Here is a 22821-nt window from a genome sequence, read left to right as displayed (position 1 = left end):
CCATCTCACCCCCATAAATCTTTCCTCAAATCCAAAAGCTCACAGAATCCAAAAGGCTTGTGAGATTCTGGATATTCAGATGAGAAAGCAACCTTGGCCATATTGACTGTGTTTTGGTTCCACGGGAAATGATAATCAGCTGGTGTCTCTCTATTCTGTTATTCATAGCTGATGCTGGTAGCAAGAATATAATGTTTACTACCGCCAGGGACTGTTCTAAAGCCTAAAGAACACTGTAATATGGCCCAGATTTGCAGATATCTACATGCATCAGGAAATTATTCATATTCATATTTGACACATAACCCTAAGATTTGCTTAGACCTCTGTCCACTTTGAAAATTGAAAGTATAATTATCCTTCTGTTCCAGTGTAATCTCCAAATAACACGGCAACCTGTAGCGCCTTGGAAAGAATGGAAGATATGCCTCCATACCTTGGAAGCAATCTTTCTATCAGCAGGCTCTACACAAAAACTGCCCAACCACAATATTGCTCTTCTCCTTCCTCCCATCCTCTACGATATGGGACCACGTGAGAGAACATCTATGTCTTAGTGAGGCCAAGACCCTCAAAAACTTCCACGGGCAGCCTGAGTGGCTTCAGCCCAGGGCGTGGTCCTGGAGACTTGGGATCGAGTCCCATGTCGGGCTCCCTGCATGGAGCCTGCTACTCCCTCTGCCTGTGTCTCTGCCTCTCTTTCTCTTGGTGTCTCTCATGAATAAATAAAATCTTAAAAAAAACAAAATAAAACAAAAACCTCCCACCAGACTTAAGAAAAGGGTATGGGTAGTTGGGTGAAGGGGGCGAAGTGTTTAACTATAAGTCTGTAGTCCCAGAAGTGCTCATTGACCAGCCCCAAGTTAGGGAATGAGATTCCCACCTATTGCTCCAGGGTGCAGCTCTATCCCATGGGGCCAACTTTTGTTGAACACTCACTAATGCACCAGGCACTGTGTGTAGTATCTCATCTCATTCTTACAGCAGTGTAGGAGGTAAAGAATCACTACTATATTGATTTGGTGTTGAGAAAACAAGGCCTCCTCGGGAGTATAAATAGTCTATATCTACATAATAAAGATCAGGGATTCAAAGCCAGGTATAACTGATTCCAAAGCCTCCAATCTGAGCTACACTGAACTGTGTTAGTCTGTTCTGTTCTCAGTCTTCCCAACTCTTACTGGCAATGCTGAGAGACAAAACCGTGGCCCATCTTTGTACGTCATTATTTTCTCCACTCTCTGATGCAAATAAGGCAACTCAGTAAATATTTGCTGAATTGAAGCCTAGTATTTTTAGATTTAGTGTCTCATTCTCCTGGATCCTGGCTATCTCAGATAATCTGGGGGCTAGAAAGCCCTCACTATTAGCACTAGTTCTAGCCACATGGCCAAAACCTCCAGCTTTCCTCCACAATAATGGTTACCTCAAACCCTTCCCCTTCCCTCCTGCACTCCTCTCATACTACTTGTCTGGGAACGATGCCATATATCTATTCTGCAAATAAAAGTTACTAATGGATGTGAAAACCCAAAGGGATATGTATGTACCTGCCACTCAGATACACATACCATCATGAAAATCTTTTCAGGAAGTTCTCTCTCCTGCTCTAGATGTGGAAAGGTGTCCTCTCTGGCACTACAGAGGACAGATTTTGGGCAACATGCGTGAAAAGAACCCTATGTGCCCTTTAATGTCTCCTTGACATAATTTGTAGCAATGGATGATGACTGCCTTTACCTTCTAGTTCTTCTGGACTTCTGACTGGCTGTTTATTCCCACTTTTCTAAACAAGGAGACTGTACAGTATGATGAGAAGAATAATGGCATATCCCATTTTGGTCCAAAGGAAATGCTGATTCTGGAGTTGTTTTATAAACTCTACTTTTTCTAGACGCTTGGGGTTGCTAACCAGATTGTTCTGGTAACTCCTTTGCTCTGAGAACAATTTTTTTCACTCTCAAGGTGAAAATATATTCTTAACGCCAAATTTAAAATTTTTATTTTGAACCAGTTAGTATATACTACCAAATATAGGTATCATTTATGTAAACAGATAATTGATGCTGTGTTCAATGAAAATATTTATCTTGCTTTTAGCCTGTTTAGCTCCTGTATTCTGATTCTGGTAATGATACCAATAAGCATCAACATTTTTTTCAGAACCTGGGGCATTATTCTGGACTACCCAACATATAGATAAATAAATACTAGCAGACATTTAAACACATTCTATGTATCAGTTTTTGGACTAAGCACTCTTAACTATACTATCTCATTCAATCCTCACAACATGCCTGTCAGGAAAAATTTTACTACTATTTTCTCTATTTTAAAGATGAGGAAATGGAAGCTTAGAGAAGGCAAGAGACCGTTCTAGGTCTACACAGTTACTAAGCTGGCAAATTAGGATGTGAACTCAAGTTACCTGGATGCCAAAATAGAAGAATAGAAGAATCTGCAATAGAAGAATCTGTCCTACTCTGCTCTGCATCTAGGGGATGTAGATATAAACTGTCCTGGGAACATAGAGGTGAGGTGAAGGAAGCCCTAGCTCTAGGGTTAACTGTAATTTTGCTAAGAACCTTTTCTTTTTGCTCATTCATTAATTCACCAGGTATTTCTTGAGCACTTATTATATGAAGGACTAGAGTTTTAGACTTGGAATATTCTAGTATAAGCACTTTTTCTGGCCCTCCTCTGAAGAATACAGGAAGCTTCTACTGTGTTTAGTGGGATTTGACCTTTTCAGAGAAAAGTTGTATGACTTATTTTTCCAAAGTGTGGCAAATCAATAGCCCTAATGTTTCCTACATTTATATACATATATATATATATATGATGAAGTAAAGGAGCAATGATTTTTTAAAGGACAGGTTTTAAACTTTCACAACCACAAAATACTTTCTTATGTTCAATCACGAATATGATTTTTTATGATTTGTTCATTTTTAATAATAAATTACCTTTTCCTGTAAAATGCAATGCTAAGGCAATACAAAATTGTGAAATAATAGTTTGGCCATCAACCTCTGTGTGCTTCAGTTTTTCAATTTTGAGGATAGAGATATTGATAAAACACACATTCTTTGGTTAATGCGAAGACCAGTGAGCTAATCCTTGGCAAACCACACTGAAATTCTCCAATGAAACCAATTTCCTAAGGATAAAACATTAATCTAGATAGAAAATACAGGCAAGGGTCACAGCGATGGCTGCTTCATCACAGCCCAGCAACTTCGATGACACACACATTGCAGGTAGGAGACGCAGCTGACTCTTCTAATACACAGTTGCCAAATAAGATAAAGGACAGACACATCTCTTTTATAAACCCTTTTTCAAAAGTTATGATTCCATTCATAGGTGTATTTCCATTTAAACTCAGGTCAGTTTCTAATAGAAGTTGTGAATTAACTTCCAACATTAAAAACATTTTCCTATCAATGCTGATATACTTTTTGAGGTAAGGAAGTGAGACAGGTGAACAATAGAGTGAAGAAATTTCTACTTCTCTTTCTTTTCTTTTTAAATAAAAACACTGTAAACCTTACTTCCAATTGTTTTACAGCTCAATTGATAAGGTGTGTTCCTTTTTTTTTTTGTTCAAGAAAATTTAAAAGCAACTAATTTAAATATGCAAAATTATCTTGAGTTGTTCATACAAGTGAACTTAAAAGCCGTGCAACACAGGAAAATTAAGTAATTATGCCTCCAAGTTATTTACTGCAATTAAGCTCATTTATCATATGCAAATTAGTGCAAACTGGTCTCATTAGTTACTAAATTACTCAATATGAGCTGAACAATGTAGCACTCCAGTTTGTAATGAAAAATCCCTGTAGAGGCAAGCAGTATCAATTAAGCTAATTTGCATATGCAAATATATTCACTAACTTTCTCTTTTTCTATATTTAGTTTTACATTTTCTTACCATTCTGGATCAGAGGGAGACTATAGGGTCGCTCACCTTTTTGTCCTTCCTCTATCACAGCTAAAGAATACCTCTATTATTTGAAGTTACTACATTTTATTTTAGCACTGATATCCAGCAGGATGCCACTTTGCCAGCAAGGGCCACCAGGAGTACGAATATGTAACTTTCTAAAGCTACTCATTTCTTTTATAAATTCCAATGAACTAATAAATAAGGGTGAAATTCCAATTCATCAATAAAACAGACAAGAAACTTGAATGTCGCCACTCTCTTTCAGAGAAGTCTTTTAAAAACACTGCCATCAGATATAAAATGGATGTTGTCTTGGCTAGGCAGCACCTTAAATAAAATAATTTGGATCTCATGCTAGTCAGCTTTGGAGCTGTTTCAGGTATTATTCACTTTGCTTTGTCCAGATGTTTGAATTGTACTCATCAATCTTTCATTTTTCTCCTGCCGATTCAAGGAGATGCTGATAACAATCAATATACTTGGCATTATCTCTAACCTCAACATTGTTCTAAGTAGCTTCCTCTGTCTATAAAGCTCATCTACTTCCTCTAAAGAATCTTTTTCTTAGTCTTCTACGATTGAATGGGTCTCAGACACTGGAGCAGGACTATGACTAGAAATACTGAAAAATAACAAATATAAAATGTCACAAGATAGTATTTGTTTTCCTTATTACATCAACTACACATTTTTAAATGTTTCTGGTAGGGAACTCATACGTTTTTCTCTAACAATAATTCTATAGGACCAAAATAGTATGCAAACAAACTAGTCAGGGTTCCAGGACATATCTCTAACCAGTCTGCAAAATGTGGTTGATAATGGAAACAGAAATTGCACAGTAAATCTTTTTTTTTCTTAAGATTTTATTTACTTATTAATGAGAGACAGAGACAGAGACAGAAAGAGACAGACAGAGAGAGAGAGAGAGAGAGGCAGAGACACAGGCAGAGGGAGAAACAGGCTCCATGCAGGGAACCCAATGTGGGACTCGATCCCGGGACTCCAGGATCACACCCTGAGCCAAAGGCAGGCATTCAACTGCTGAGCCACCCAGATGTCCATGATTTTTTTCCAAATCTGATCCCAAACAGATTTCTTTAAAATGTAGGTCCTTCTTTTACTTGAGATAGGACTTTACTCTGTATTCTATGGTTGAAGTGTTGAAGGAAAGAAAAGCCTCAGGATGAAAATCTGACATTTCATTGAGAAATGGTGTCGTCCACCTCACCCACACAAATCTTTTTTTTTTTTTAAAGATTTTATTTATTTATTCATGAGAGACACACAGAGAAAGGCAGAGACACAGGCAGAGGGAGAAGCAGGCCCCATGCAGGGAGCCTGACGTGGGACTTGATCGCAGGACTCCAGGATCACACCCTGGGCGGAAGGCAGGTGCTAAACCGCTGAGCTACCCAGGGATCCTAGTACCTAAACAAATCTGACTGCCTTGCCTATCAAATGGGAAAATAGCTACATCTGAGTTCCCTTCTTCCCCACCATTTTAGGTAGATACATACTTAATAATTAAACTGATCTAAGGTAATGGTCCTATGTCTTTTCCAAGATGGTTGTTCTACCAATAAATGAGCCTTGGCAAAAACATCTCCCTAGTGTTGCTGGGGGAAGATAGGCAGTCACAGAACCATTGTGCCCAGCCTTTTCTGATCAACTCCAAGTCAACCAAACTCAAGTATTATAATCCTACAATGTTTTTGATGGTTCTCCTTTGCTCACCCTCAAAGGGTCTGCCCACCAGATTCTTCTGCAGTTTGGGGTTTAAATGTTTTAAGAGCAATGCAAAATTTCTTAATGCCCAGAAATAATGCAAGGACAATGACACAGAGGAAGGTTCATGCAATTCAGCCAAGTACAAAATGACATGTGGATACCATGTTTCTGCCATTATCTCCCTTTCGGGTATTTCTTAACAAATATTCTTTTTATTCTCCCCAGACAACTTACACAATAAAAAATGTGGGTGCTTATTATGATTATATTCATCTAGCTCATAAAATGTCATTTATTTTTAACATCAACAACTGTTAATGGATAAAGACCATCCTTCAATCACTTTATAAGCATGTAAGAGTTTTGAGTACTGATATGTATTACGCAATGCCAGTAATATAACATATCCATATTGGTAGTTCACCATAATTCTCTGACAATGATTACAAACATAAACCTTAAAAATCTTCCATATACCAGGTCTGATTTTATCATTTTGTTTTAACACCTGTGAGGTAAGTAAAGCAGCATTGCTATGGAGTATGCAAAAACAATACTGCAATTTTATGTAGCAATTATGTAAGCATTATTTACAGAAAGAAAAAAAAACCTAAAACCTTCTGCTAAGGGCATGCAAATAATTAAAGCACTCCATTCATAAATCTGCACCTAAGGGAAAGTCATTCTACTAGTTAATTTTATGAGTTACGAAGATGATATTTGTTTCTATTTTGTGTTTCATTAACTTTGATAAGCAAAATATGAATATTTGATCTGGTCTCTAAGTTGGGAAAGTAAAAGTAACTATCACTTGTATTTTTTGGTATTAAGGACATCATGACATGGGAACAATGCCCTAAGAGAGCTTTCAAAGCAGGAGCCAAATTAACGGTTAGTCATATATTCTATATTCAGGAAAGACCCCACATAATGACCTGAAGTTCTTGGATTTTTTTCTTGGCTTGTTACAAAAAGCACAATTTTTAATCTTGACCCCTTGCCCATCTGCTCCTCATCTGATTAACAGAAGTTGAAGAATAATAAAGTGAACTAAAATGCCTTGACTCAATCTCAACGCATGTACCTCACCAGCAGTTGAAAGGCTGGTACCACTTGAACCCTCAACTCTCCTGCAGAAGATACCTCTGGCTTGAAATTCATGCCTGAAACAGCTACAAGTTCACTGGGGCTACAGTATTCATCAAGGTCATTACAGGAGCTTCCATGGGAATGATGTGACTGACTGGTAGCCCCAGAGCTGCACAGGGCACAGCCCAGCCAATGACCTTGCCTATAGACACTAGTATTAGACCATTAAATTGGAAAATTATTTTGAAATAGTTGAATTTATATTGATAGAATCACCATTAAGTTAAATGTTCCCCATCTTAGCCGAAAAGAAGTCAAATTTTAAAGGATATGCCAAACTTTTTATATACTCCTTAGAGAATACATGGCTAATAAGATATATATAGATATATAGATATATATATCTATATATATATCAGAAACACATATTGTAGTCCCCAGAATGGATGAAGCAGAAATTAAGGAGTCTATCTTCATCCTACTCCCTGAACTCTCTATACCAAGGGGTCCTTCGCCCACTCTCCCATGAAACATCACTGGAGACACAGGGAGGGAAGCAGAGCATTTGGTTCAGGCAACTCACAAGCAGTTTTTGAGCCCCATCATGGTATTCAAAACTGACCTCTACCTTATCTTCCAAGTTCTACTGTTCCCATGCCTACCTTGTTGATGACATAGGTTTTTATCAGATATTTGCAAGTAAAGGAAGGGGAGGAGGGTGGGAAGAAAGGATTGGTCCCTGTCTTCATGACCAGATTCCACCTTGAACCCTTATGAAGGAAAATATGGAAACCATCCTATGCTTGTGGACCACTGAGATTGCTGAATGTACAATTGCTGAATATTGCAGCAAGGGTCTATGGCTTGGCTCAAGAGTCCCCTGAAAACTAAGAGAGCTCAGAGAAGGCTCTTCTTGTTACTACCACTTTCTAACCCCTTCCTGCCCACAATTCCAATATTTCATTTAGAGGAATATACACAGCTCTTCCCATGCTATAACTACAGGTATTAGAATCAAGTGATAAATTCTTTCTACAACAATTTCAAAATTACCTAGTACAACCATACTTGAAGGTCTGATTTTCTTGAACGCATCCCTACCAAGACACCTATACTTCCCTTTAGAGACAAAGGCTTTGAACATACTCTGAATGTGAACAGCTCTATTTAGTTTTCTTGAATAAAGATGATATATATTTTTTTATCTCTTTCTCTCCTTTGCACTCTGAAGCTGCATAGGATGTATCTAATCCCTTTTTCACATGATGTCTTTAAATATAGAAAAAAGACATTAACATCCCTTTCAAATCATGTTTTCCAAACTAAACTTTACCAAACCTTTCGTCATCTCCTCACATAACATGATTTCTAGTTCCCACACCAGTCTGGTTATTCTATTCTGAATGATATCTAGTTGTCCGTGTTTCTCTTAAAGTGTGTTGGGTTAAGTTGGGTATGACCAGTTTCAGGAATGGAAGAGCTCAGCAGCCTCATTCTAGATACCCCATTCTCTCAATGATGCCAACTGCTGAACTGACATTTGGAATAGCATATACTCTATTTACATTAAGCTTATGTTCAAGTAAAACTCTTAAGTTTTATGTTTTAAATTAGTTTTAAATTCTTGCAGCTCCTTAGTCACCCTTCCTTGAGAACTCTGGACTCAAATTTCAGAATGAATTGACAGGATAATAATCTGAGGCTACTGCATGGACCATTTCTTTCACTGAATAAGTAAGTCTTAGGCACTGACTGCTTCAGAATATAAACAGGAGTCATCCTGAATCACATCAGAATCTGTCAATATATATGGTATGGCTCATACAAAACTTATAAAGGAGATTCTGAACAGAGTGTGTACAGGAAAAAAAGGAAATACTAATTTGAGGATCTAGGAAGAAATATCCTTTTTGTATCTCTGAAACCAATCTACTGCAAAATCTACTGTAACTCAAAATGTGCACATGATAGAATAGCAAATCCCACAGTGTACTTCAATAAACATCAGTTAAATAGGAACTTAACAGATATTAGTGAACAAAAATAAACCAAGGAAGGCTTTTCAGGGCCCTAAATTTGTAAATGTGAACTGTGACATCTCAGACCTAATGAAACATCAAAATTATCTCAAAAGGCTGTTAAAAATCATAAATTTCTGGACCTCACCCTGAAGATTCTGATTTAGTAAGAATGAGTCCTCACACAAGTGTTTCAGAAGATTCTGACGCTGCCAGCCAATGAGCCACCTCAGAGAATCACTAGGATTTGACTACAGAGAATTTGATGCTAACAGTTTTTCAGGGTATACATTGTCAGAAATAATATGCTAGATCCACTGACAAGCATAACCAACTTTTCCAAATAAGCTGCTTAACTATCCCAAACATATGTTTCTCTAATTCCCTATTTAAAATAAAACTAAAATACTAAAATAAACTAAAACTATGACATAGTTAAAAAATAAAAACATGCGAGCTGCGGCCATGTCAACATTCATCCTGGGAGCAGAAACGATGCAGAACAATTATCCCTAGATATGTCGAAGTCATAGTAAAGTCTTAAGGGAAAATTGTTTTGAGTAAGCGAGATGCAGAGTTTGGGATGAATCTTACCTAGGACTAAATGAGTGCAGTTCCAATCTAGTAACCCTCGCATTTACTTGTCATGGAATTCATTGGCAAAATCAATTATTATTATTTGTCTTAAAAATATACTTTACCTAAAAATATACTTTAAATTTTCATTCTGAGAAAGCTTGTAATTTGGAGAGGCAAATGTTAAGATTGAAAGCACTTATGAATACAAACTCAAGCAAAGAACAACTGAAATTTGGCAACACATAAAAATGTCACATTACTGTCACAACAAAATTTTGCTCTTCCAAAAACAATATATAGCTCCAAAGACACACACATATATCCACTTACAAATGCAGCACACACACAATCATTCTGGGAACAGCCAGCTACTATACATTGCACATCAACTGAATAGTGCAATTTATCTCAATTATTACAGCACAAACAATACTTGCCCTCCCTTTCTCATTAATATTCTCTCAAGGGATGGCTTTCTAAAAAGAAAAAAATAAATTCATAAGAATTTCATAATTCCAAGATAAAACAATAGTCATGCACATAGCTGATATCTAAGACTATTTTTTTAAAATAAAGACTAAACACATGAATTTTTCTTAGTAAAATGTAAGCAAGCTTCTTTCACTTTTAGTTACCTGCAAAATGTGACTTCCCAAGTGTGCTTCAAATACTTCAATGGCCAGTGCACTGGGACTTCTCCTTCGTGGCGCACCTATAACTTATTAAAAAACAAAGAAGAAAAAGGAAGAAAGAAAAAAAAAAGAAGAAAACAAATTAAGTTGGAGCTCTAATTCACAACTTGAACTTCATTTCCCACTAACTATATCACCAGGCGGTTACTATATCAAAGAGCTCTGAAAGAAACACAGTCCAGTGTTAATTTTGATTTTGAGTGGCCTGAGCAAAAGCAGAGACCAGACTAAATTTTCAACTCAGAATATTAATTTTTGCAAACAGTAACAGCCACATCTAGACTTTTTCACTTTTACATTTTGGACTGTTTTTCCTACACTGGAGCAAAATGATGAATCTTTACATTTCTTTAAAATAAATTAGTAAACTGTTTTTCTTAAAACATAAAGGATTGTTTTTTGTAAAGCATACATAATACTGCCTGCCCACGTTCTCCCCCAGCACTTCCCCCTACCCTGGCCCCAACCGTCCAGGATCTAAACCTTTCATATCTTCTAGGCTAGGAAAAAGCAAACAGGACATTTTTAAAAAATGTTCTAATGCAATAACTTTATCACAATTTAATAAGCATAACATGTCGGATAAGAGATTCTCATTAATGACTGTTTGCACTAGTGTTAAGTGTCTCAGGATGGCTGGATTTCATATTTACTGAACACTCATGTGTAACTATTCCTACAGGACCTGCAAGAAGCCCAGGTGGACTCTCGCCTAGCACGTGCCTCACCACGGAAGTGGAAGTGACTGTTGTCTTATCCAAATCCTCTGGTTCTCCTCCTAACTTACAGTCTGTTGTTCCCTACTTGGCAGACCCTACATGTGTTGTCTACAGATCCCTACACTCAAGGAGCCTCCACTAATCCTTAACAAAAGTGAGCTTAATGCAGGATATTTGTGGGTTCCAGGATCAAGGTTCTTTCCTTTACTAATTTTCTTTTGCATGAGGTCACCATTTGCTTTCAAATCTGTCCTGGGTATTTTTTTCATTTTTTAGAAAAAGTCCTCAAACATAAGTATCTGCTTTACGGTAATTTCTGGAAGGAAATATTTAGATCTGTTCCTTATTTCCAACAAGTAAATTCCTCAACTTTTCCTGTTCTTGAAAATTTTATTATAAACCTCTACCTTCCTCGAACCTACACACTATGAATTGAAATAAAACCAAAGCCCCACTAGCTAAAAAAAACACTTTTAGCTAGTTGACAAGAAAACTCTAGCAAAATGCTGCTGGGATAATTCTGCTTCATTGCAGTTACTAAGTCAGTCAGTTGGATCCATAGCTTAGTAGGGATTATAATATAAATGTACTTATGATTATTGTGCTGTGCAGAAGTAGGCAGTTTACCCCAGCAATTGTGAGTTAGTGTCTGCAATGTCTGAAAGGCACTTTGAAAATAGCATGAGTGTTAAGTATCATTATGACTGGCAAGAGGAAATAAAAGGGGCATTTTTTTCAATGGGAAAATTTATAAAATATAATTGAAGAGTGATTATTATCACAGAATATTCCAGCTGGAAGGGATCTTAGAAATCTCTATTCTAACTTCCTCATTTGCTTCGGAAGCAAAACACACAATAATTTTAAAATAGAAAAATCAGTTTTCTATCCTAACATTAATCCTTACTATAAGTATAGACTTGAGATTCTTAAAAATTTAATATTCAGATATATTTAAGACACTACTACTGTGTGTGTATGTGCACATTTCTGATTAATTTCCTATTCTAACATGCACATTACTCCCTTCAAAACTCCTTTGGCATTTTTGATAATGCAGCTGTCTTGCTGAATACTGTTTTCAGTTTCTAGAGTGTTAATTGCACATTATGGTAGCTTGGTGTGAATGATCCCACATGAATAAAATCTGCAGTCTTTTTTTTTTTTTAAGATTGTTGTGGGGGAGCTTCTGGGAGGGAGAGAGGTGGGGGTTTATAAACTTCAAAAGTGTCCACTCTCTTTTTGAGGCAGTAATGAGGATCCAGAAAGCTCCTTATTAATAATAGTTCATAATTTGTGGGCATTTCAGGACTTCCAATCATGAAGTTCAATATAAACCATTGCACTTCACAGAAGAAATGGACTGGTTTTAGAGAATGTAGACTAGTCTACAAAATGCTGGATTATGAAGAGGCCAGGAGAGCACAGCTCCCAACCTATAGAGGACCCGAAAACATCACAGCAAACATAAGGAGCATTTTATTTACCAGGAGGCCCAAGAGACATGCTCCAGTAACAACAGATGGCAGCCCAACTGCCTTTTTGAAGCATAGGAACGTTGACTTCAGTGGGGTGCTGTGAGGTTATTCAAGCCTGGCCAGTGATGGCCTTTTTTTTTTCCTGCTTTTTCTTCACTTAGGGCTCAGGCTATTCTCTAAGTAAATGCTGCAAATGCAGAAATAATTGGGAATCTTATTTGAAAATTTTGTCAGCAGGGGTATCCCACACATCTTCATCAGGTGTTACATTCATGAGCCCTACCTACCTGCACAGTTATTCTTTGTTTCTCAGATCCTCCAGAAATCGGAATGTGCACCCAGTACATGCTAGCATCACACACAAGTGTCTTGTAAGTGGTTTCATACGATTCTATTCAATGGCATTTTTATAGCACTGGAACTTCTCTTGATTTATATGTTTTGCACTTATGCAGGTGATGTGGGGCTGTAATGACAGTTCCTAATTTTACAGCCAACATAAATATGTTAAACAGGAGCCCATTATGCCCCTGGTAGAAGCCCAGCTCTGACTCCAGCATTATTGGTAACGAATAGATGTTAAATATGCAGTTCTTGTTTTGTACTTTTTATCCTATCGCATCTGGGGAACTGAGACAATCATTTGGTAACTCAGGAACAATGCAAATAGAGTTATTTTGTTCCTCTGTGTTAATCTCATTTTGCTAATAGAGTATCATTAATGCCTATGAAAAACTAAAGAGGTGTTTCCTTTATGAAGTCCGTCATTTTCAGAAAAGTAACACACTGCTTATGAAGTATTCTCAGATTTTTGTGTTTTGGAAGTCAACAGTTTCTGAAACCATTTAGTAGTGCAGACAAATGTACACTTACTGATGGATGGGTCACTGTTTCATCTCATCTACTGCCATAATTTAATCTATTTTTTCATTCTATTAAAAGATACTACCTTTTGAAATGTAAAGAACACTAATTAAATTAACTGAACAAAACCGAAAAACAACATGTTGTTAAATAAATGGAACATGTAATCCCTTATCTGTGAAGAATATGTCCCTAACTCATGGACACTGACAGTGAGATGTGAGAATTGTGTAAGTTGAAAAACTATTAAAAGAAAAAAAATACAATAATTCGACTTCAAAATTGATTCAGCATTTACTAAGTACAAACTTGATGCTGAAAATTGCTAACTGCGTAGGTAGTTACTGTAGGTTACCTACAATTACTGTAGGTTACTTGCGTTATGAAACCTAATAAACGGTCCAAAAGAAAATTTTAAGCAATTCAAAATAAAACTAGATCTAGCATATAATTATCAACAAACACCAGCAACACTCATGTTTTGCCAGGATTAAAAACAAAACACCTAGAATTTTAAGAGACTTTAAGCGGAAGAAATTCATAGGGAGAAGGATTTTTAACAAACCAAGCCAAAGAAATTCTGATTGTTTCAGAAATCTAGAATGATACAATGAGGCATCAGAACTGTGAATCTGACTTTTTCCCTCATTAAAAAAATGGAAGACACAGAAGGAAACCACAAACTAGAAATACACATCTGAAACATTAGTTTTGTCCCTCAACAATGTCGGCAATATATTCCAATATTGACTCGAGTACCTTGCAAGGTAGTCTCTGGGAATTAATTCTGTGCAGTAAAAGACAATCCCTCTTTTGGGAAATACACCACACACCCCCAGTCATATTCCTAACCAGTGCTTGTCACCTTCGGGGATACACAATCGCCAGGAAGGCTGAGGATTAGCGCTCAGTGGGAGTTTGACCTATTCAGCCAAAAGGTCAGCTTGCCACAGAAGAACCCATTACAAAACAGAAACAGGACAGCTCAGTGGACACACATAATGAAAGGGGGAAAAGTCACGGGCCCGACTTGCCTTGTGTCCTGCATCGCCCTTTTCCCTCATAACTAACTCTTCCCACCCCCATTTCCAGAGAAGGTGGAGCCACCCCAGCTCCTCACCAACTGCAGTTCACAAGCGGAAGGTAAGCCACAGGCAGGAGAGAGAAAGAGCCTTGTTATTTAAGAGATTTGAAAAAGAGATTCAAAGTGAAGAGGAGTAGGACACTGCGAGGCAGGGTTTCCAAAGGCCTGTTTTATTAGGGAAAAGTAGCCATTGGCAAGTAGAGGAGGCCATTTTAGAGATCTTTTCTCACCCGGCCCCCCTCTGGGGGGAGTAATATGGCAGAATGGGTAAGTAAACGCAGCCTCAAAGTTCTGCAGGTAGTAGTTCAAGAATGGAATCAACCACCTAATAAAAAGGCAAGCTTTATGGCTGCCCTCTGAACTCATCCTTCAAGAGGCAAGGCTCCGTTCCCACACTGACGTGGGGGGTGGGGAGGACGAAAGGGCATGTTTAATGGAATACTGGACATCACTCCCTGGGCTTTAGCACTTGGGGTAAGCAAAGTCAGGGTCTGGGAAAGAATGGAGGATAGAATGCTTAATGAATCTTTCCATGGCTACGGAAGAAAAGAAAAGGGATTTCCCTTGAAGAATCTCAATTAGCCTCCCTCACTGTAGAGCAAGGGAAGCCAGGAAGGGTTTTCCCAGGAAGGAGCCTCCGAAGTTTATAAGGAGAGGGTATCTGCCTTGTGTGTCCCTACCAGAATAAAAATGTCTATGTTTTCATGTCATATGGGACCAAATCTTCATTCTGAAACCGGTCCACATAGCTCTGCCTACTGCTCATAGTCACAATTTGCATCCTTTCAACTGTAAACCCCTCACTGGTTCTGCAAGACTTAGACAGTGGGGGAATTTCAGATTGCAAGGGAGAGGAGATACTGGAAGAAGTAGAGCTTGGTACCAACTTCACCAGTACAGCAGTGCTGTCGCTGAAACTCTGTTGTCCCTACCATATGTGGAGTGTCCATACAATTCATCATGTAAAAATCTGAAAACAAATGCTAACAATGCTTTTTCAATGTACCATCACAAATATTAGTTGGCTATTTAAAATATAGATGACCAAAAGAGGAGAAATGGGGACAAGCACTGTTCATGGGGCATGTGAATGATTAACGATAAATAAAAGAAAGAAAACCTCCTCTATTCAGGAATGGTACACTTTGGATTCATTTTAAAATTCCTATTTAGCCATTTTTAAACATCACAAAATACATCTGTATAATTCATATCCCAGACCCCAGGAACGCATTATATATATTACCAATTTAGACAAAAAAAAGAGGTATTTAATCCAGCAAAATAACTGAAACTCTAAGAAGTCTTATGCTGATTTAAAAATTCTTTGATGCAACACATATATAAATTTCTCCCACAATTTAAGTATGGATTGAAAGCATTAGCCAAAATCATTAGAGATGATATGACTGTGAAAGTATTAATACATACAAATGAATTACTTAATTTGGGGAAAAGATACCATGTCTGATTTTCTCAAAAAAAAAAAAAAAAAAAAAGAAAGAAAGAAAGGAAGAAAGCAAGCAAGCCTATCTATATGGCTTCAACTAGGAAGAACTAAGGGGAAAGCATACAACATTCCATAAATGTGTTTAGTCTGGGATTTGTGCATCATGCACTTCTTATCTTCTGAAGAACTAAATACTGGCCATATGATTTTTGAAGACATTTCTTTACGGATTTTCTAAATCAAAATGGCAAAGTCATCTAAAAGGGAAACAGCGCCCAAGCATTACTGTATGTAATAAGTCTGGACAAGGCTTTTGTGCATTAGGTCAGCAACAAGTTGCAGGGACTTCTTTCATTCCAATATTTCCTTTCCAAAACTCACTTTGCCCATGCTGCCTTCCTTTTCCTTGAAGAAAATGAGAGTTTCTAGCTACCAAAGCAGGGGTTTCTCCATCTGTAGCTGGGGAGAAGGAATACTAGCCTTTCTGACAAGCTGCTAGTTATTATAGGAACTATTATAATGTCCTTAATATGGGCTATGATAAAGGGTGATTAGCATTCTTCATGAGAGGACCCAAACTTCCCCTAGACAATGACATTCTTCAGACAGTGGGTGAAGCTGTTCCTTGGAGTGACAAGCACCTGAGGGAATGACAGAGCTCTGACAGCCAATGTGTCCTGGAAAGAAACCTCAGGAAGATGCAGGCATGATCCACAGCCTGGGTGGGGTACATAAGGGGAAGATGATGATGCTTTGGCAGAGAAGAGCACGGTATCAGACCGGACAATGGATGAGGATATGCTTGTTACAAATCCTATCAGGACTTTCTAAAAAGGGAAGGTGTTACTTGATGATTCCAATTTTACTTCCTTAATCATGTCAAAATAACAATGTATATAAAAAGGGGCACTTTTAAAGGACCAAAGTCCAGCAATAACTTACAAGACACCTAAGTCATCTTGGAGTATGTTTCTTGGCTTCAACAACTTGCTACAGGTCTTGCTTTAGGATGCAAAGTTGAAAGTTACCTATGTAATCCCGTTTACACAGTGAAGGGTATGAGAAATTCTTCTTTTCTTTACAAAATAAATAAAGGTAAGAAAGCTACTGATCATGACTAATTCTCATCCTTGGATCCCCGGCAGAGATGTGCACTATGGCGGATTTCACCCGTTTTCAATCTGGGGAAGTTTTAAGAGTGGGGCAGTTATCAAGTGACTTTAGAATGACGAATACAGAATCCATGAGTGGTGGGGAGTCTTGATTTTTACCTAACATGAACTCAGCAAGAGGGCAGAAACTATTTCTGGCTTCAGGGCTACAGTGATGAACATGTATTGACCCTGACCATATGGCAGGTGCTCTGCTAGGTACTCGACACACAAAGACAAATGACAGAGATGCAAACCACTGAATGAGGCAGTTCTGTATGACAGAAGGTCAAGTGGGCCACACAGACACTGGCCTGGGCTCGGAGGCTGAACATGTGCCTGATGTACGAAGGTGCTCTGCTTTCTGAGTACAATCTACAGGCTATAGTTTTGAGCTTCTTCTTTTATTGTTGTTATTGTTTTTGTTCTTATATAAATTCCCCTTCCTCTAATGACCGCTTCCTCTAGGTGGAATTATTGCCTATTCTATGTCAGAAAGAAATACTGTGTGTTCTCATGAATTAAGTGCAGAGTTTATAAAAAGACACCAAGTACCCACTGATTACAGCTCTTAAACAGAAAAATAGATCACGCCAAATTGGAGATCTCAATGCCACACTAAGTTGGCAAGGTTTAAAACCTGTCTTTTAATTGATAGGAAGGATCCTCCTCACTAATAAGCTGAAAAGATTTTGGAGAATTTTAAATTTTTAATGGGGGTTGGATTTGGTTTGCTCTCTCAGTAGGGTCTGGAAAAAAAAAGGCTTTGACTTTCATTTTTAAAAACTATTTTACAATCCTTTCAGTGGAGTGCCACTGTACCACTGTCACCCCTTCTGACCTGAGCAGCTCACAGACTGAGCGGCATGCTTCCACCCAGTAGGAGAGGGTAGAGATTATCAACAAATCAGTATGATGTAGGTCAGCACTCCATGGTAAAAGGAAGAGGTCCACATCTGTTACCTCGATTTTGTTTTCCAAGTCTGATCCCCAAGTTTCATGTTATGACATTTGTAACATCTGCTACAAATTCAGAGGTAAGTCAGGCACAATCTTATTACTTCCAGTCTAATGCTCCATTCATCCTTCAGGCTTTCCTAAGCCATTGATAGGACAGGGAACTAAGAAATGCAGGATGTGCAGGCAGCAGCTTGTGTTTCTGTGGGAGAAAGAAGGCAATGTCTCTTGCCCTCTTCCTCTTCTCTCTCCATTCACATATATCCAGTCACATTTGCGTTTTCTCTCCTATAGCCCTCCCTCCACATCAATGCTTGGCAGTGCATTTAGTGACTTTCTGTCAAAAGTAGAGTCAACATAAATAGTTCCATGAAGCACTGGGGTGTTGGCCCAAAGGACACAATGCTCTGCTTATAACAGCACCTGCTTGAAAGTCATTCTGATCAATTTCCAAAGCTTAACCATCTCAGGCTATGGCATTACACTTATTCATCCAAAATGTAATGAATGCTTAGCAATATAAAAGATATTAACCGGGCAGCCCTGGTGGCGCAGCGGTTTAGCGCTGCCTGCAGCCCAAGGTGTGATCCTGGAGACTAGGGATGAGTCCTGCGTCAGGCTCCCAGCATGGAGCCTGCTTCTCCCTCTGCCTGTGTCATTGCCTCTTTCTCTCTCTTTCTGTCTCTCATGAATAAATAAATAAAATTTAAATCAAAAAGATATTAACCTCACCGACCTAGGTGCTAGAGATATAAGCAAGGTTCCTATTTTCATTTCTAGATGCTTTCTTTATACATCAGCAGACAAAAGCTAAAGTAAAATATGTGTGCAAACTATGTGTTGAGGCTCTCCTCTGTGCTGGGTGTGGTCAGAGAATATTAAGATGGAAAGGTACCACCCTGACCTTCTCGGTGATCAGAGTCTAGTGGGGAGATGGACACATAAGCAAATGAATAAAATCTAATAAATGTGCAATTATCAACTTTAATTCAGGATGGAGACAGGGAGAGTGGGGACAGGAAAGGTCACAGTAGGGGTATGGTGGAACTGGGATATGGAAGGTGAGGTCACAAGGACAGTGAAATATATAATAGTTAAGATTAAGTACTCACTTTGGCAGCATATATACCAAAAACAAAGCAAAACAAAACAAAAAACCCTCTGTGGGGCCCACTGGTCAGCTTGAAGGCAAGGACAAATGCACATTAATGTAGTTACACACAGCAGGGTTTCAGGCTCATCATCTTGCTCACTCCAACTTGCTTTCCCTTAGCAGCGACATCACTGGGCTGTCACACTCCTGCAGTCACTTGCAAGGCTGGGTGCCCCCACTACCATAGCACCTTCCTGAGATTCAATACTATAGCTTTATAGTCACATGATTACATCAAGGTCCACTCCACTGGGTCTGAAGACCCTGACCTTATGCTGTTCCTGCAATACTTATAACACCACAGCTGACATCAAAGCCCTGAAGCATATACCTACATCACAGCAGACGGCCTGGCACCATGTGAGATAAGTCAGTCACCAAACGGACTATCACAACATCTTGGGAGTTCTGAAGGGGACGAGGGTGACTCAGGTCCTTATTGTAGGATGTCCGATTCCTTTCCCTAAAATGCTTCCTGCTGTCTGCTTGCAGGAAGAGTTCAAAGGGAGACAGGAACAGAGGAAAGGATTTGGGTTATGGAGTCAGGCTGACCAAGTTTGAAATCCTCCTTTCGTCTCTAAGTAGCTGGGTGGTCTTGAACAAGTTAGGCTCTGTGGGCCTCAACTTCCCAATCTGTCAGAAGGGTTAATGCTTCATAGGGCTATTGTGAGACATGTGACAACCCCTGCCTCACTTTAATTTTCCTTCTGGAACTTATTCTCATATCATCTCTCTCCCCTGCTAGTCTTTTATCTTCATAAGCTGGGGAAATCATTTTGTGCACTGCTGAAACCCTAACAGGTAGAATAGAGCCCAGAACACAGAAGGTGCACAACAAATATTTGTGAATGAACATTCTAGAGCCCTGTGCTGAGCCCAAGGGAGGCATTCAACACATGTCAGCTCTCTCCTCAGTATGAAAAGCAGAAGGTAAGCCAAAGATGACTTTTCTAAATCAATATCTTTATTCCAATTTTAAAAGAAATACTGGGGCTACATTTTTCCTAAATATTAGAAATATTCAGGGATGATTATTTTTTAAATATTAGTAATATTTTGTTTCTCTGTATGTTATTCCTGGGCTCTGCCTTTCCTATGGCATGATATCAAATCTACAGTGTCACCACAAACTCTGTGAGCCAACTGCAATCAGGGCCTCAAACCAGTGCAAACATTTCACACATACTTGGGCAAAGAGCCAGCAATTCACTGAGTGTCAGCAACTGCCCACTGAATTTTCTTTTGAAGGATTCACTCACGGCCTATTCCAGCAGTAATTGGCATTCATTTTAAGATGCTGAATGCCTCAGACATAACTTGATTAGGTAAATGTACACAGTCACCACCACTGGAAACCAAAATCAGCTCTTAAAACCCCACCATCTTCCTTCTGATTTCATATAAACAAAAGCCCACACAATTATCAATGGTAACTGAGCAGGCACTAGGTCTTGCTTATGTTAGCAGATCAAGGTCTGTATCATCATCACCATCTGCCTTTTGGTAACCTACAGAGTTGGATTTAGGCAGTTAGAAACTAAGAAATGTGGGCATTATTTGGAGTGTCGAGATAGTAAACAGGCTGCCAAAACTGTCAGACCAAGACTTAGGACACACAGAAGCATCCTCTTTCATACTTACCGCCACCGTGAAACACAGCAAGGAGAAAAACCCTAATTTGAAGACCTGTTATTTAGATTCAAGGCTCAGCTCAAGCCTCTCTCTATCAGAGTTTCTTAACGTATTGCTTGCTTGGAATAACAGAGATGTCTAAGCAAACTCTCTTCCTGAGGCAATATTCAAACACAACATTTTGTGTACACAATTACAAAAATCCCAGAGAGCCTCTGCAACCCATCTACCCACCTCAGGTCAAGAACTCTCACTTTAGACAATAGCCACGTTGTACCAGGTTGGCACTAAAGGGGACTGAACAAATGATATCTTGAATGACTAATTAAATGAATACACAAATGAATGAATGCAACAGACCCAGGCAAGAGAGAGCACAGAACTAAAGCAGACACTTGTATTCTGTGTGGAACTGCGAGATTGAAAGCAGCAGCCAGTAAGTTGGTTTATTCACAAAAATTGCTTTGTAGAATTATACACAGCTCCTCCCCTTCTAAATGCAGACGGAGGGAGGAAAGGAAAAAGAGATAATGAAGGTTTGCAAATGAAGTGGGTACAACTGTGCAATCAATCAACATTTTCTGAAAAAGAATCTGCATCACTTGCCAAAAATCTGAACTGAATAACTGAACCAGCATTCTGATGAGAATGGACTTTGCCACTAGCCAGTCATTTTTATTTGTCTTCCAGCTGTCTTGATTCTTTTTTTCCAGGAAGCTACTGGTCTCTTCAGTTTAGTGGGTTCAGACATGGCAATTTATTTAACCACAGTCAAATGCATACTCCATGTTTATTCTTTTAATAAACCTTTTACTGAGTATTTACTCTGTGCCAAGTATTATGTTGGTTGGAAAGGATACAATTCAAACACTCACCGAAGTATTAATTGAGGGCCCACTAGGTGCCAGGCACTTTAGTGATAACCCACAGAAGAGTAAGCAAAGCAGACAAACATGTCTGCAGGGAGCTCACACAGTGGGGAGGGCGGAAGGGAGCAGACAACAAAAACAATACACACATCTAATTATGTAAGTAGCATGAAGAAAAATAAAGGGAAGAAGGGGATAAGGTAGTAGGAATTTCTGTATAAGATAAAAAAAATTCAGGAAAGATGTCACCAACAGTACATCTGAGTAGAGAGAAAGATAAAGTCAAAGAATGACATGATGCCCAGGTGAAGAAAGACAAAGCATAGAGGCCCTGAGATGGGAGAACCTTATCAAGTTCAGGAAATGGCAGAGAGTCAGTAGCCTCAGGGAATCTAGAGACGGGAGAGACAGAAATATCAATTGTAATAAAATAATGGTTTACTTGGAGGATTTTAGGACAGGACACATCAAATTCAAAGATTTAAAAGAGAGGAAGATACTCGGGACAGAAGCGAAGAGAAATTTTCCAGGCAAACAAGCCAGGGACTGGTGGCAGTAAGAGGTGTGAGGTTGAGGCAGAGAGACGGGCATACACAATGGCACAAATTCAGCAAAACATGTAAGTTCCCCTGGAGGGAAAAAAAATGGCACAAGGCATCCATAGGCTAAGTCACAAATGGCCTTACAAATACTGCAAAGGAGTTCATAATTTACTTATAGTAATTGGGATCCATTCTAAGAGTCTGAAAAGAAGAAGAATGTGAGCTCATGTAGGTGTTCTATCAACTGGGTAGTAATGCACAGGATAGAATTGTGTTTGCAAGGAAGATGAAACTGGCTGCTGCATAATCTAGACAAGAAATAATGATGAGTTAATCTTGGGAAATAAGTAGAAAGACTATAAAGACGAGTTTGATTCTAAAGGTATTTAGAAGGTGAGACTGGAAGCATTTGTAAATTGACTATTAAGGGAAAAGGAAGAGTCAGTGTGAAATCCAGGTGTCTGGATGGCAAATGGTATATATGGTTCAATCATTCCCTGCAATGGGACATTGAGCTGGGATATCTTTAGGACAGGCCTACTGAGAGGAGATGTCTGGCAGACCTGAGGCTCCAGGTAAAGGTGTGACAGATGTGAGGACTAGGCTGCAAGCCATTAGTATACAAGTAGGTAGAGAAGCCACAGAAAGGCTTGAACAAGGAAGGGCTAGGACCCAGCCTGGGGAACATCTGCATTTATGCAGAGGAAGGGGAGTCAGTAAAGAGCCTGAGAATGAACCATTAGAGGGGTAGGAGGTGGAAAAAGAGGTGATGGCCCCACGAATATAGAAGAAGAACAGAACATTTGAAGGAGCAACTCTTCAACTATGTCAAATGCCATGGGAGAGCTCTGAAGACCTTGGGTG

The 22821-nt window shown here is 38.8% G+C and overlaps 1 protein-coding gene across 13 annotated transcripts in view; it reads right to left on the bottom strand.

Moving 5' to 3' along the window:
- Positions 1-22821, bottom strand: part of NPAS3 (neuronal PAS domain protein 3) — an 832714-nt gene that overhangs the window by 421884 nt on the left and 388009 nt on the right. For 8 of the 13 annotated variants that reach the window (XM_072761402.1, XM_072761394.1, XM_072761390.1 and 5 more), the window contains one exon: positions 10002-10078. In XM_072761402.1, coding sequence (XP_072617503.1) covers positions 10002-10078 — 77 coding nt within the window. Of the gene's footprint in view, positions 1-10001; positions 10085-22821 lie in introns of all 13 variants that reach the window. The other 5 variants (XM_072761396.1, XM_072761391.1, XM_072761392.1 and 2 more) reach the window with 1 other exon arrangement.

Source organism: Vulpes vulpes, chromosome 6 (assembly GCF_048418805.1).
Source record: "Vulpes vulpes isolate BD-2025 chromosome 6, VulVul3, whole genome shotgun sequence".
NCBI classification, from domain to species: domain Eukaryota; kingdom Metazoa; phylum Chordata; class Mammalia; order Carnivora; family Canidae; genus Vulpes; species Vulpes vulpes.
This window is presented reverse-complemented; position numbering and strand designations above follow the sequence as displayed.